We start from the raw sequence: 15,368 nt of genomic DNA, 5'->3' as shown, positions 1-15,368 counted from the left end.
GCTTCTCTTGTGGAGCACGGGTTCTAGGCACGTGGGCTTCGGTAGCTGTGGCTCGCAGGCTAAGTAGTTATGGCTCGCAGGCTCTAGAGCGCAGGCTCAGTAGTTGTGGCACACTGGGCTTAGTTGCTCCAAGGCATGTGGGATCTTCCCAGATGAGGGCTTGAACCCGAGTCCCCTGCATTGGCAGGCGGATTCTTAACCCACTGAGCCACCAGGGACGTCCCTGAAATATATTATTTTCTTAGAAATAGACCAAAGAATGTCAGAAAACACTACCCTGGAAACTTCATAAATATTACTGTGTGAAGAACCCTCCGCTCAGGACACAAAGTTGATTTCTCATACATTTTAGGAACATTTGGTAAAGAACGGCAGATACGCATTAATTCATTTTAAAACATTTTTGCATGTGTTTAGTTTTTGGTCCGCCTTGTTGTAAAAGTAGAATTGAAGGCAACTACACAACACTGTAGTATTCAGAATTATTCAGATGTATATCTCAATCTTGAACATTCTCACTTCTCATTCTATAATTAAATGAATGTGATATACAAACTTACTGTATTTATAAGCAGCCACCCCTTTTCACCACGGTGCATTCCAGAAAAAACATATCATCAACAGGGTCACATTTTTCCATTAGGTTTTTAATTGTGGGTTGTATTCCTGAGTCATACACAACAGCAAAGAAACTACTATAAACTCTATAATGATAGCAATATAGTGAAATTATGCTTCAAGTGCAATAAAATGGGCACTGTTATACTGTAAACACTAATTGTTTAAAATATGGTGCCAAAAATCTGAACTATACACTATCATAAATTTGATATCAAAAACTGGTATGCTAACTATATAGTGAGCATTAATTACATAATTACTAACTTTATTTTCAAATCCTTGAAGGCAGAGTTTGCCTTTTTCCTAACCCCAGTGCCTGGCAGACACTAAATAAATGACATTTGACTGAACATTTTAAATTAATTAATTAATTAATTAAAAGGAACATTAAGGAAATAAAAGGAATCCAAATCAGAAAAGAAGAAGTAAAGCTGTCACTGTTTGCAGATGACATGATACTATACATAGAGAAACCTAAAGATGCTACCAGAAAACTACTAGAGCTAATCAATGAATTTGGTAAACTAGCAGGATACAAAATTAATGCACAGAAATCTCTGGCCTTCCTATACACTAGTGATGAAAAATCTGAAAGTGAAATTAAGAAAATACTCCCATTTACCATTGCAACAAAAAGAATAAAATATCTAGGAATAAACCTACCTAAGGAGAAAAAAGACTTGTATGCAGAAAATTATAAGACACTGATGAAAGAAATTAAAGATGATACATATAGATGGAGAGATATACCATGTTCTTGGATTGGAAGAATCAACATTGAGAAAATGACTCTACTACCCAAAGCAATCTACAGATTCAATGCAATCCCTATCAAACTACCACTGGCATTTTTCACAGAACAAGAACAAAAAATTTCACAATGTGTATGGAAACACAAAAGAACCCGAATAGCCAAAGCAATCTTGAGAACGAAAAACGGAGCTGGGGGAATCAGGCTCCCTGACTTCAGACTATACTACAAAGCTACAGTAATCAAGACAGTATGGTACTGGCACAAAAACAGAAAGATAGATCAATGGAACAGGATAGAAAGCCCAGAGATAAACCCACGCACATATGGTCACCTTATCTTTGATAAAGGAGGCAGGAATGTACAGTGGAGAAAGGACAGCCTCTTCAATAAGTGGTGCTGGGAAAACTGGACAGGTACATGTAAAAGTATGAGATTAGAACACTCCCTAACACCATACACAAAAATAAGCTCAAAATGGATTAAAGACCTAAATGTAAGGCCAGAAACTATCAAACTCTTAGAGGAAAACATAAGCAAAACACTCTATGACATAAATCACAGGAAGATCCTTTTTGACCCACCTTCTAGAGAAATGGAAATAAAAACAAAAATAAACAAATGGGACCTAATGAAACTTAAAAGCTTTTACACAGCAAAGTAAACCATAAACAAGACCAAAAGACAACCCTCAGAATGGGAGAAAATATTTGCAAATGAAGCAACTGACAAAGGATTAATTTCCAAAATTTACAAGCAGCTCATGCAGCTCAATAACAAAAAAACAAACAACCCAAATTAAACATGGGCAGGAGACCTAAATAGACATTTCTCCAAAGATATACAGAGTGCCAACAAACACATGAAAGAATGCTCAACATCATTAATCATTAGAGAAATGCAAATCAAAACTACAATGAGATATCATCTCACACCAGTCAAAATGGCCATCATCAAAAAATCTAGAAACAATAAATGCTGGAGAGGGTGTGGAGAAAAGGGAACACTCTTGCACTGCTGGTGGGAATGTGAATTGGTACAGCCACTATGGAGAACAGTATGGAGGTTCCTTAAAAAACTACAAATAGACCTACCATATGACCGAGCAATCCCACTACTGGGCATGTACCCTGAGCAAACCATAATTCAAAAAGAGTCATGTACCACAATGTTCATTGGAGCTCTATTTACAATAGCCAGGACATGGAAGCAACCTAAGTGTCCATCATCGAATGAATGGATAAAGAAGATGTGGCACATGTATACAATGGAATATTACTCAGCCATAAAAAGAAACGAAATTGAGTTATTTGTAGTGAGGTGGATGGACCTAGAGTCTGTCATACAGAGTGAAGTAAGTCAGAAAGAGAAAGACAAATACCGTATGCTAACACATATATATGGAATCTAAGGGGAAAAATATGTCATGAAGAACCTAGGGGCAAGATGGGAATAAAGACACAGACCACTAGAGAATGGACTTGAGGACACAGGGAGGGAGAAGGGTAAGCTGGGAATAAGTGAGAGAGTGGCATGGACATATATACACTACCAAACGTAAAATAGATAGCTAGTGGGAAGCAGCCGCATAGCACAGGGAGATCAGCTCGGTGCTTTGTAACCACCTAGAGGGGTGGGATATGGAGGGTGGGAGGGAGGGAGACGCAAGAGGGAGGAGATATGGGAACATATGTACATGTATAACTGATTCACTTTGTTATAAAGCAGAAACTAACACACCATTGTAAAGCAATTATACTCCAATAAAGATGTAAAAAAAAAAAAGTAAATAAATAAATAGTCATCTTTCTCCCAGCTCTTTAGTTCCAAAAAAAAAAAAGGAACATTAGATGGTTTGCTTAAAGCCTAGATTTTTAAATAATACACCACATAATCAGAAATCCATATATGTGGAGCCTGCTTACCTTTTTTTATTGATAACAATGTGGTGTAGCCTACTTACATTAATACAAATATACTCTAAAACAATTTAATCAACTTAAAGGTAGTTATAGGCCTGATACTAGTCCTCTATCAATTTTTAACAGATCAATGAGAAAACTACCATTTAACAGACTGAATATTCCAGAGAGCTGCTTAATATGTGCTTTCAAGGTACATGCTGACTAGGAATAGCCAAAAATCAAAATTGGGGGGCTTCCCTGGTGGCACAGTGGTTGAGAGTACGCCTGCCGATGCAGGGGACGCAGGTTCATGCCCCGGTCTGGGAAGATCCCACATGCCGCGGAGCGGCTGGGCCCGTGAGCCATGGCCGCTGAGCCTGTGCTCCGCAACGGGAGAGGCCACATCAGTGAGAAGCCCGCGTACCGCAAAAAAACAAAAAAAATCAAACTTCGTTTTACCTTGCTGATGACTCTCAGATTCAGTTTCATGAATTAGAATGGAATTCTCACAGGTGAACCCAAACAAACCCATAATCCGATTATATAGGTAGAAATTTTAGAACAGTTCTGGGTCCTGGGATTTTCAGAATTCTAAAAATGTTCTCTCTTGGGGGACTTCCCTGGTGGTCCAGTGGTTAAGAATCCACCTTTCAATGCATGGGACGCAAGTTCGATCCCTGGCCTGGGAACTAAGATCCCACATGCCTCGGGGCAACTAAGCCTGTGAGCCGCAACTAAGATCTGACACAGCCAAATAAATTAAAAAATAAATAAAAATGTTCTCTCTCTCTGGTAGGTATAATTTGTGTTAAGCCCAAGTAACTCTTTTGGAAACTGAACCACCCTGGGAAGATACATCTGAGTGTATGAGTGACCTACACGTGTGTAACAAATCACCCCAAAACTTAACAGCTGAAAACAACAGTGTGTTCGGCCACCACTCCAAAAAACTACTTTGATAAGATCATGATTTTATTAAAATTAATGGATTAGAGATAGAGAAAATATGGTATTATATAGATTTTTTTCAAAATTAAGTAAATACACATTCTAGAAAGCATCTATTAACCTAAATAAACTAAGTTGTTTAGCATAAAATCCCGTTCTTCCATTTTTCTGCAAGATCACTTGGTTTCATAACCTCCTGGGATCGATTCACACTTAAGTTTGCTGTTTTATAAGTCTGTCTCCCGTTCTCAAATGAACACCTACTGGCTGGAAAAACAACAACGAACGTTTTTTATCCGGTGGGTCAGGAATCCGGGCACAGCTGGGTCCTTTGGCTCAGGATGTCCCGCAAGGCTGCTTCAGCATTTCGGCTGGGGCTGCAGTTACCTCCAGACTCGGGGGGAAGTTCCAAGCTCACCCGAATGGCTGGTGGTAGGATTCCGCTCCTGCAGCCCGATCGACGGAGGGCCTCAGGTCCTCCCTGGCTGTGGGCCTGAGGCCTCAGTTTCCTGCCATGTGTGCTTCCCCGTGGGTCAGCTTACAATACGGCAATTGGCTTCCATCAATGTGAGCAAATGAGAGAAAAAGCGAGGGTGATTAAGAAGGAAGTCAGAATCCTTTAGTTACCTTACCTTGGAAGCGATACCTGAGTCACACTGGAGGGGACGGGATTATACCAGGAAGTGGGAGTCAGCGGAGGCCCTTAGAAGCTGCCCCCCACGCTGTGTGCGTTCCAAAAACAGCCTCAGAAAGGTACGTGGTAACTCCCTTCTTTATCACTCTCTGCGGAAGGAAAAGTGACTGACTATACATGGAGGAATCACCCAGTTGTTTTCCCAGCTGAATGAATGTCTGCAGTTAGGTGTCCCTCAGCATCCGGTAGACAACAGTGAGGTGCTACTTCTGCCTCTTGATAACCAGTGAAGAGGCCTTGGTATCTTCCAGACAGTGCCTGATCACCCTTTCCCAAAGCCAAACACAGTTCAGACTGAGTCTAAGGAAGCTCAAAGCGGTTCTTACAGAAAGATTCGGGAATAGAACTGGTTTGGGAACTTAGGGCATTCTTTTTTTGTTCTAGCATGTATGTGTGTATATATATATATATATATATATGTATATGACTGAATCACTTTTCTGTACAACTGAAACTAACACAACATTGTAAGTCAACTATACTTCAATTAAAAAAAAAAAAACAGCCAGCCTTAGAGAATGAGACTGTAATTCACTAACTTTTAAATTGTTGTCATTGTTGTCACCTGATGTGAACTTTATATTTCCTGTGAATATAATCTCTCCAAAGTCCAGTCTCAGGAGTCTTACATTTTAGGTAGAAAAAAATATAAAAACCAAACTGAAAATTTTTCCAGAAAATACTTCAAAATAATGTGTTGTTTTGTATTCCTAATTATTCATTTATAGTTAAATATATTAAAGCACAGGTTCATTTCAATGTCAATAGCTATAAATCTAAAAATACTTTTCTTGTATTAGGTTGTTTACTATGTCATTGGCTGATCTAACAGAAACGAATCTAGATGGACATTTCCCCAGTGTGGCCTTAGAAAACGGCAGGAGGTCTGCAAAATGCCAGAGCAGCCGCCCAGGTTTTCCCAGGAACAGCAACGATTCCGACAAGAGTGTTGATTACAGCAGATCTCAGTGTTCCTGCAGAAGTTCAAGTTCTCACTACGATTATTCAGAAGACTTTCTCTCTGAATGCTCAGAAACCGCGGCTAAAAAGAATTATTTAGAGAAGCCTGTAGTGAAAGGAAAAAAGGAGAAGAAGAAAAAGTATAATGTTTCTAAAATCTCCCAACCTAAAGGTAAGAAGCAAAACTTCCCAACCAAGACCAAATTTCTGGTTATAATGACATTATTATTTAATGCACTACTATCTGAAGTGGTCCATATTCAGTTTTATTGTTTTTCCAGATTGTAAATCATACACATTATAAGTGAATTTTTATAGAAGGAATGGGAAATAGAGAAATTAAGGATAATTACAAAATAACAGAAAGTTAGGCTTAAAATATAAAGCCTAGCCCTCTTGCGGTTTTTAGTTAACAGGTGGACTTGTTACAGAATACCACAGTACTTGGAATTCACTGGCCTCTTGCCTTTCATCTCAGCTGAAGAATCAAGGTTTCAATCACCAATGAAATGTAAATATCTGTCTCAGCACCCCAGGAAGATGGTCTTCGCATCCGGTGAGGCATATTGGCAAAGATGCTCTTTAGAAACAAGGATGGTTCAAGAGGCTGTTAATAATGTCATTTTCTTGTGGATTTTAAAAGTACTCCATCAGCTCCTAACTATCCAAATTGGGATTAGCTTTGCAACATCCTAGACCTCTTCACTCCCCGCCCCCTGCCCAGGTGGTTATTATTCCCAGACAGGCAATCCTAGGCTTATAAATATTCCCTATGTAGAAATAGCTGGAACTCTTTTTCCACTGTGACCATCAGAACTGCCCAGTCAGTAGCTGGAAAATAATTAAGAGCCTACTCTAACTGGAGCACATGTAGTGTCACATTTACCCAGTACCTGCCTCCCATCCCCAGCCTGCCATGACCAGCTGTGCCTGGGACCCCCAGTGAAGATCTAGAATCTTCGATTGCCCTTCTTCCCAGCTGTAGAGCAGGGATTCTTCGTCTAAGACCCACATCTGCAAACCCCAGGGAATCCTTTGCATTTTTGTGTGCATTTATTTGCATTTGTGAACTTTCTAGGGAGAAGGACCCATTGTTTTCATCCAGATTCTCAGAAGGTTAACAGCCCTTTCTCTGGAGAGGTGGGAGTCCCGCACATCCTGGCAAGGCCCAGGGCAGAAGACTCTGTCATGGGAAGTCTGTTCGGGCATTTGTAGATATAATCACAACAGCACATACATCATGGCCAGGCTCTACAGTCATACTCCCTCAGCCACATTTGAAATTTACGGAACTCTGAAAACCAAACGTTTTTTATATCTTTGGCACCAGCACTGATTTGGCAACAAAAACCTGATTTGAACTGACATGAGATTCATCTTTATTGATTTCACTTTGTGCAAAATATAATCATATAAATTTCACTACAAAAATATTCATTACAAAAACAAAGTGTGATGTCCCCAGCCCTACTGGGCGTACTTTGGAAAATACTATATATGCATCACGAAGAATAAACCCCCCAAAATTCAGAAACAGTTTGGCCCCAGGGGTTTATGACAAGAAATCCTCAAACGATATACTACATCTTACATGGAGTCTGGGCTTTTGTGGGACTGCGTGAGAATGCAGTTAGCATTTATAAAACCATTTCTACAAGAAACGAACTGTATTTTGAGTTCTAAGCACCTTATAATTTGACTTTTAAAAACTGATTCCTCATTTATTTATTCCACAAATATTTATTGTGTCCTTTATGCAAGATACCTGTTCATAAATTGGGAGCAGCCTAAATGAACTGTCACTTCACAGGGGACTAGAACCTAAATTCCATGATCCGAGTGAGGGCTTGCTCTCCCTTGGGTACGCTTTCGTGTATAAATACTCTGAAATTATTTTAAGCAAATCTTGGCTGCATCATTAACCCAAATTATATGTCCCTGAGGATCCTCGTACCGGTGTATGATGACCTTAAAACACTCATTGTAACATCAAGCTTTGTCACAGAATGATAAAAGTGTCTCTTGGTTTATTCTTTTATTCTTTTGTTCTCTCCCAGCTCATGTTTTGCAAGTGTTTGCCAAAAAAATTTAATCAGCAAGTAATTGATGAATTAATGCTGGGTTAATGTAATTCTAAGCAAAAAGGCGTTACGTTTTAGCCAGTGCAGTCCATTCTCCAGTGAAGGTTCAATTTCTGTTCTGCTTTCTTATATATAAAAGTAGACCTCTGACCCTCAGGGGCTGGTAACACTGGATCAGGAACCACCACTACAGACCCAGAATTCACTCAAGAATAGTAACATCAGAGATTATTTTCAATTCCCATCTTAGAAAAGCAAATTTTATAGCAGAAAAACATTTCATAGAGAAAAATTATAGGGATAAAAAGAGGACTTCAGTATGATAGGATATTTGCTCTGGTCAGATATTGGAGATTTCCTTACATCAATGTAAATAGCGAACAACATATTCCTATAATTTGATTTTTCTTCCTTTTGTAGAAAAATGTACTTTCAGAATTCCTTCAATTATATATCCCTCCTTGATATGTTTTGTCAACACAGTGCTAAACTATGTGATAGTCATTCCAAAACTGGTATACAAAAAACAGTTATTCTACTGCATTCAATTGCTCTGGACAGCTTTTGCCCTGTTGTCTTTAGTCGGGGGAAGGTGGAAGCCCTGCGGTGGGGTTGAGGGGATGCCCTCTCCAACACTAATGCCAGGGCTCTGGAGAACAGGAAAGGGAAAGGCCTGCCTTTGAACCTCTTCTTACCCTGGTCCTTGAAGGAAGTGAGCTACGTCTTTTAAGGTGACCTGGAAGAGAGAGAGAACCCGGCAGAGGACAGAGCCAGCGCCAGCAGGGACGTGGCTCAGGCTAAGGACCAGAACCAGATTGAGGGTGTGGACGACTTCGCGAACAGAATGGGACCGAGAGACCAAAGAGGAAAGTGACCAGGAGACGGGGCTACGACGGGGCCAGGGAAAACGGGGGAAGAGACAGCATGGGTACAGCAGTGAGACAGGAGGACAATCGTGCTTTTAAAAGGAGGGGCAGGGGTTTCCCTGGTGGCGCAGTGGTTGAGAGTCCGCCTGCCGATGCAGGGGACACGGGTGCGTGCCCCGGTCCGGGAAGATCCCACATGCCGCGGAGCGGCTGGGCCCATGAGCCATGGCCGCTGAGCCTGCGCGTCCGGAGCCTGTGCTCCGCAACAAGAGAGGCCGCAGCACTGAGAGGCCCACGTACCGCAAAACAAAAAAAAAAAGGCGGGGCTGAGGATAAGGATATGCACCTGGGGAAATGGACGGGCTGGAGCCGGTGAAGAGGCGAGTGCGCGGCTGTCCTTAGGTCTATTCAAAAGAGCACAGTTCACTCTTTGTAGTGGGAAGCATGCCTACTCTTAAGCAATGAGAAGAGTCCCTTTTTGGCTAACATGGACTTAAATGTACATGTTTTTGGTGAATTAAGTGTTTTAGCTTAGTGGTTTAACAGTTATCTTAAGAATAGCTAAATCATTCAGCTACATCTGCCTTATTGTGTGAAATGGGACAGAAATTGTAAGCTTTACCATTCTTATGTATAGGTTAGGATAATGAGATATAAATCTTTAAGGATTAAACCCTATTTCAAGTTTCCTAACCTTTATTATTATACAAGTATGCATGACATATATAGTATGAATTTATCTACATCACTCCAATGCAAGTGGGATATTTACCTTCCTGAAGCAAAACAGTCTGGTTCATTCTCTCACACGCACCCACTAGGGTAGATAAGACACTGAATCTCAGTCATGTTCGGGGAATGAAGGGCGTCTGGGGGGCCTTACACAGACGAGGACGTTTGGGGAAGGGTCTCTGGCCCTTCCATTTTCATCACGTCTGTTTCTTGTCCAGGCCCATGTGATCCTTAAAAGGCTGACACCTCCTGTTTTCGAAGCACCCAGGCCCTCGGTGCACATCTCGACCTGGGGCCTTGGCCAGTGCCCCATGCCCGTGGGGTTTAGTCCCCACTCATGCTGACTCTGCCCTCCCATCACTCTAGTCCAGCATGAGGTGGGGACACAAGCCTCCAGTGCCCACGGAACCCACCACCCCTCATCCCTCCAGGCTCAGGAGAATCTCTTTCTCCTCCACGGTCACACCACCCAAGAGCTGGAAGGCATTACAAGTTGGGGGTCAAGTTCAATCATGCCGGACATGGTGTGGAGCCTGAGAGCCCTCAGCCACCCCTGTTTTCATCCAGCCTGATCCACACTGCCTGGGTCTAGAACTCCCCCAGCCAGTGCCCAAGGTATTAGAGTATCCGGCCTGATACAACCACAGACACCTCTTCTCTGGCCTTCTAGTAGGTGTCTTAAAAGTCTGACCTCTGCTTCCCAGTTTTCAGTGTGCTCAAAAGTCTATTCCAAGATACTCAAGTATTCAACCATAGCCCCTACTACATTGTTCCCAGTGGGAAAATAAAAACCTCTGGAGGCATAGTTGTAAAGACAGTCCATTGGTTATTGATTTGATACTGATCCTGTGATCATTGTGAAATCTGTGTGGTCTGTCATGCTCAAGATTCACATGCTTTATCCTCAGAAAGCATCTTCTGTTTCTGTTGACTCATTGTTTCCATCACAGGCAGAAATGCCTTTCCCACCACCTAGACCAAACATGCTAATAAGCCATGTCTCAGATGATGTGTCCACACTCGGCCAATAGCTTAGGGTTAGGACTCCAATGACACTGGCCACTAAGAGCCTTTCTCTCTCCACGATGAGGACAATATTTTTTTCAGATTCTAGAATCCAGTTTCAATCTCTTTCTTTCTCAGAGTATAGATATACTAATATGTGCACATGCACACACACATATAGTTACATACACAGATGCACATATGAATATCATACAGATGCACATACAATACATATGGGGCAGTGACAAAGGTACATAGACGTGAGTCTGTCTCACCACTTACCAGTTGTGTGCCCATTGATAAATGACATCACTCAGCACAGTTTTTTCATCTTTAAAATGGGATAATAATACAATGAGGTTACACATACATTTGACATACTCGAATTCGGTTACATAAGCTTCGTGTAATATCGTTTAGATGCTTTTTGTTCAAAATAGAATCCCAAATACAAACCATCTAACTGGTTAATTTAGTGCTCACTCAAAAGTAACAGAGGAAAAACTGGTTGTGTTGGGTTTATTGAGAGATGGAATCCTTATATGAATACTCTAAGCAGTTTAATGGCTTTCTAAGGTTCTTTTTAAATATATGAGATCATCATATATATAACATTAGGCTCTAATGTTACACTGTGATTGCCTTGTAACGTTTTGTTGGAAGAATTACGTCAGATAATCTACATAAAGCATTTAATTCAATGCTTCACATATGGTAAACCCTTAGTAAATGTTATCGAGTATTATGATTTTCAGTATACCTTTTATGATAGAAATAAGTACAGGTTTTAGAGTCAGAGAAGACCTGGTTTTCAGTTCATTTTATGTCACTTTGTGGTTATGTAACCTTTGAAAAATGACTTATAATCTCCAGCTCTAAAATAGACTACTACTGACGTTAAAGGATTGTCTTAAATGAGATACCTAAACATAAAGTACCCAGCCTAAAGCATGGGTGTTCATTCAGTGTTAGTTCCTTCCCCTTCTAGTTGGCATGTGTGTATGTATATGTGTGAGGGCAGGGGGCGGGGGGCATTACACACGCCTGTATATTTACATATCTACATATCTATATACACATTACTAGTAACAAACTGGATTATCTGCTTACACAGGCCAGAAGGAGATCGCGGTGGAGAAAAAGCACAACTGGAATGCACCATTTTTAAATTCTCAGATCAATGTGGCTGCCCAGAGACGAGATGCCATAACTCACCGCATACTCTCAGCAAGGCTTCACAAAATTAAAGAACTGAAAAATGAATTAGCCGATCTACACCGCAAGCTGGAGGCCACCGTCGCAGAAAACCAATTTCTGAGACAACTCCAGCTTAAGCACTTGAAAGCTATAGGAAAATATGAGAATTCACAAAATAATCTACCTCAAATTGTGGTTAAACATCAGAACGAAGTAAAAACTTTAAGGCAGCTACTCAGGAAATCCCAGGGAAAGGAAAGAGCCGTGTCTGGGAAACTTAGAGAAACAGACAGCGAGCTGTTGAAGACTAAAGATGCCTTGCAGGCACTGCAGAAACTTTCTGAAGACAAACATCTTGCAGAGAGGGATGAGCTTACTCAAAGATTGTCTGTTCTTACAACAAAAATGGAGGGGAATGACAGACAAATACAGGTCTGTATTTCAGAGGTCTAGAAACGTTAAGTTTCCAAAGTTCATAGAGAGAGGGTGCGCATTCATCATATATGCCTGTGGGATGAAGCACTACCAGCTGCTGTGCTGAGCAAGAGCACACGGATGGTGGTGTCTGATGGGGGGGGGGGGAAGGGGAAGGGGAAGGGGAGGGGCACAGGAGAGAGAGAAACAGCTCCTTCTGTTGTGCACTGAGCGAGAGGTCCTGTGGCTATGTTACCCAACCTAACTCGGGTCCGCTCGCCCGTGCACAGTAAAGCCAATCTACTGACACTGGGCTGTAGTGAAGGAAGGTGTTTACTGCAGAGCACCAAGCAAGGAGTCCAGGCAGCTAGTGCTCAAAAGGCCCAAACTCCCTGATGGCTTTCAGGGAAAGGTTTTTAAAGACAGGGTGAGGGAGGGGGGATGTGGGCTGTGTGATCACCTCGTGGACATTCTTCTGATTGGTTGGTGGTGAGGTAATCGGGAGTCAGTATCATCAGCCTTCTGGTTCCAACCCGACTGCAGTCTCCATGCTGGTGGGCAGCATGCAGTTAACTTCTTCTACCTGACAGGGTTTCAGTATCTACAGAACAGCTCACAGGACATGGCTCAGAATATTAACTATAGGCCCTGAGGAGGGACTAAAGTTCCTTTACTTTGTTTAATGGCTAAACTGTTATTACTTTGTCTTTCTTGACTATTTTCCTTTCTTTCTTCATTTTCTCATTTCTCTGATTAAATTTACTCTTTGGAACTCAGGAAAGGCCTAAGAGGATAAAGCTTTTCTACAGACCAGAGGCAGGTGGAGGACACTGCAGGGGGTGGGGTGAGGGGTTCTGTCCTGGGAAGGCCCTGTGCGGTTCTGCTTAGCTACGGCTGGGCTCATTTATCTGGAAATGACCATTCTCTCAGGCAGTCCAGCTGCTGAGGTCAAGGGAGTTTGTTCACATGCTGAAGGGGGTTGTGCTGTGCTGTGTTGTGGGAAACCTCTCCTAGAAAGCAAGCCTCTACTCCAAACTGCCTTCTTAAAAAGCTACTTCCCTAAACCCTGAGTGCATCTCCTCGCCAGCCCCCTCCTTGTTCTGTCCCTCATCAGTCTGTCGAGACATTTCTAATGTCCTAGAAATAGAAAATTTCCCCAGGTAATATTCCTGGGGACAGATAGGGGAAAGGAATTTAAATTTAGAAATGAAGAGATAGATATTCCTCAAGGGTGCATGGTGGTCAAAAGCCTGGGGATTACATTACAAGGGATGATTTGGGAGAACACTCTGATCATATTGAGAATTCTGCCTATTTTACATTAGGTAGTTTTGGTCTCTATGGACATAAACACAAATGGAAGTGATTTACTGTTTAATCCCCTAAAGGTGAGAGACAAGTATTTTCAATGATCTTGAAATAATAATAAGATATCAAGTTCATTTCAGCCACTGTTTTTTCTGTTATTTCTTTTTTGGTGAAACCCTCCTCTATTTTCAAAGAGAACTTTTTCACATAAAATGGATATGGAAGCTACAGGAAGTGATGAGCCACCTCATTCTTCATTCATGTAAATAGTGTACCAAACTTCTAAAGTTTGGCCTTTCGGGTAGGATTGGATCCATCTTAGCATCTGTCTGTCATGTGAAAGTAAATGTATTTGTATCTCATCTACATATTTTTTACACAAACATGTTCAAGTAGCTCATGTTTTTAAACTACAACCAAAACCAAAAAGAATTTGAGAACTAATTAGCTATTTTCTTATCGGAGGCACTTGGTTGTATGGGAAATTTCATTTGGTTGTAGGGCATTTGGTGGGAGAAAAAGTTTGTGGGCCAAAACATGTCGGTATTTTTTTTAATGTTAATATGTTAGGAAATGGGATTTTTAGCGATTATTTCGCCCTATTAGCTTACCATATTTTCCACTTTAATGAGAAAGTATTAATGTTGTAACGAGGGAAACCACACTTTATGGAAAAGAAGGAAAGAAAAGGCCTTTTGGCCAAGTTCCTGTCAAAGACCCGCTCAAACAGTTCTCCAGTAAAACAGTTCTCATTCCACAGAGAAGGCAAATACGCAACAGTGAGTCCTTCGTATTTATAGATGGTTACTGTGCTAAGTCAGTCGTTTCATTGGCTTATAATTCATCCACGTGGTGTGGCTCTGTGAGACCCCATTGTAACTTCCCGTCTCAGTTATCTGAGAATCACAGTCCGAGAGTGATGGTCTGCACTGACGCTGGTCAACCCTTTGGCAAGAGAGATTTGAAAGGTTTTCACGGAGTGCACCATGCTAAGTTAGTGGTATACTTCATTTCAACAGAACTGCTTAGGTTTAGTTGTAAAGTATAACGTTGATTTTACTTATTGATTTTTCAGGATCTGTTCCAAAAAGTTTTTTTACCAAATTCCAGAGTGTAAAAAAACATTAGGCTGGAAACATGATATTTATTCCCTAGAGTTGGGATCTGGAATTTTTTGGCTTTTTGTGTGTGTGGTAATATTTAGTTCTAATATGTGTCCTCTAGACAAGCCATCCACTAAAATTGTATTAAAATTTTGCACTTTTCATAAATGTAATTAGTTCCATTAGAGTCGAATTATTTTATAATACTACACTGGTTCCAGAGAGTTGAAACATATACTATTTTCAGAGCTTGGAGAAACAACTGAGGCTAAACAATAAAGCCTTTACTCGGCAGTTGGCCTTTGAGAACCAGAAGACCTTAGCAGCTCAAGCAGCTACAAAGACTCTGCAAATGGAAATAAAACACCTTCAACAAAAACTTAAGGTACTTCTTTTAAAGCAAAATGTAACAAAATTTGTGAAATGCTGCTTCCCAAACTATCAGAGCTATTTATGCCTAATATATCTTTGAATTACTTAACTTCAAGTATAGCTTTCTCAAATTAACTTTTTTCCCTACAACCATATGAACAGAGGATCTGAAATTATGAGAATCAGTTAACAGCCTGGTGAATATGTAATTAGAAAAATTAAAGCTCTTGTTTATTCATTCACAAGACTTATTATCATTTTTATCTCATCACATGAAGTAATATTGTACTTTGTCAACATTTTAGTGGAACCCAAAATAAGTTTTTCTATTTAAAAAATTCACTTATAACATTAAAATATTTAGAGTAATTTTTGTAGCCCATAAATTCATTTTTTCATTTTTTTTATTGAA

At 40.7% G+C, this 15,368-nt stretch overlaps 1 protein-coding gene across 1 annotated transcript in view; it reads left to right on the top strand.

Annotated features, from left to right (window-relative positions):
* Positions 1 to 15,368, top strand: part of LCA5L (lebercilin LCA5 like) — a 40,173-nt gene that overhangs the window by 14,654 nt on the left and 10,151 nt on the right. Inside the window, exons 2-4 of the mRNA XM_060150948.1 lie at positions 5,719 to 6,050; positions 11,677 to 12,191; positions 14,832 to 14,969. Of these exons, the coding sequence (XP_060006931.1) occupies positions 5,729 to 6,050; positions 11,677 to 12,191; positions 14,832 to 14,969 (975 nt within the window). The 5' untranslated portion in view covers positions 5,719 to 5,728. The remainder of the gene's footprint in view (positions 1 to 5,718; positions 6,051 to 11,676; positions 12,192 to 14,831; positions 14,970 to 15,368) is intronic.

Source organism: Lagenorhynchus albirostris, chromosome 5 (assembly GCF_949774975.1).
Source record: "Lagenorhynchus albirostris chromosome 5, mLagAlb1.1, whole genome shotgun sequence".
NCBI lineage: Eukaryota > Metazoa > Chordata > Mammalia > Artiodactyla > Delphinidae > Lagenorhynchus > Lagenorhynchus albirostris.
This window is presented reverse-complemented; position numbering and strand designations above follow the sequence as displayed.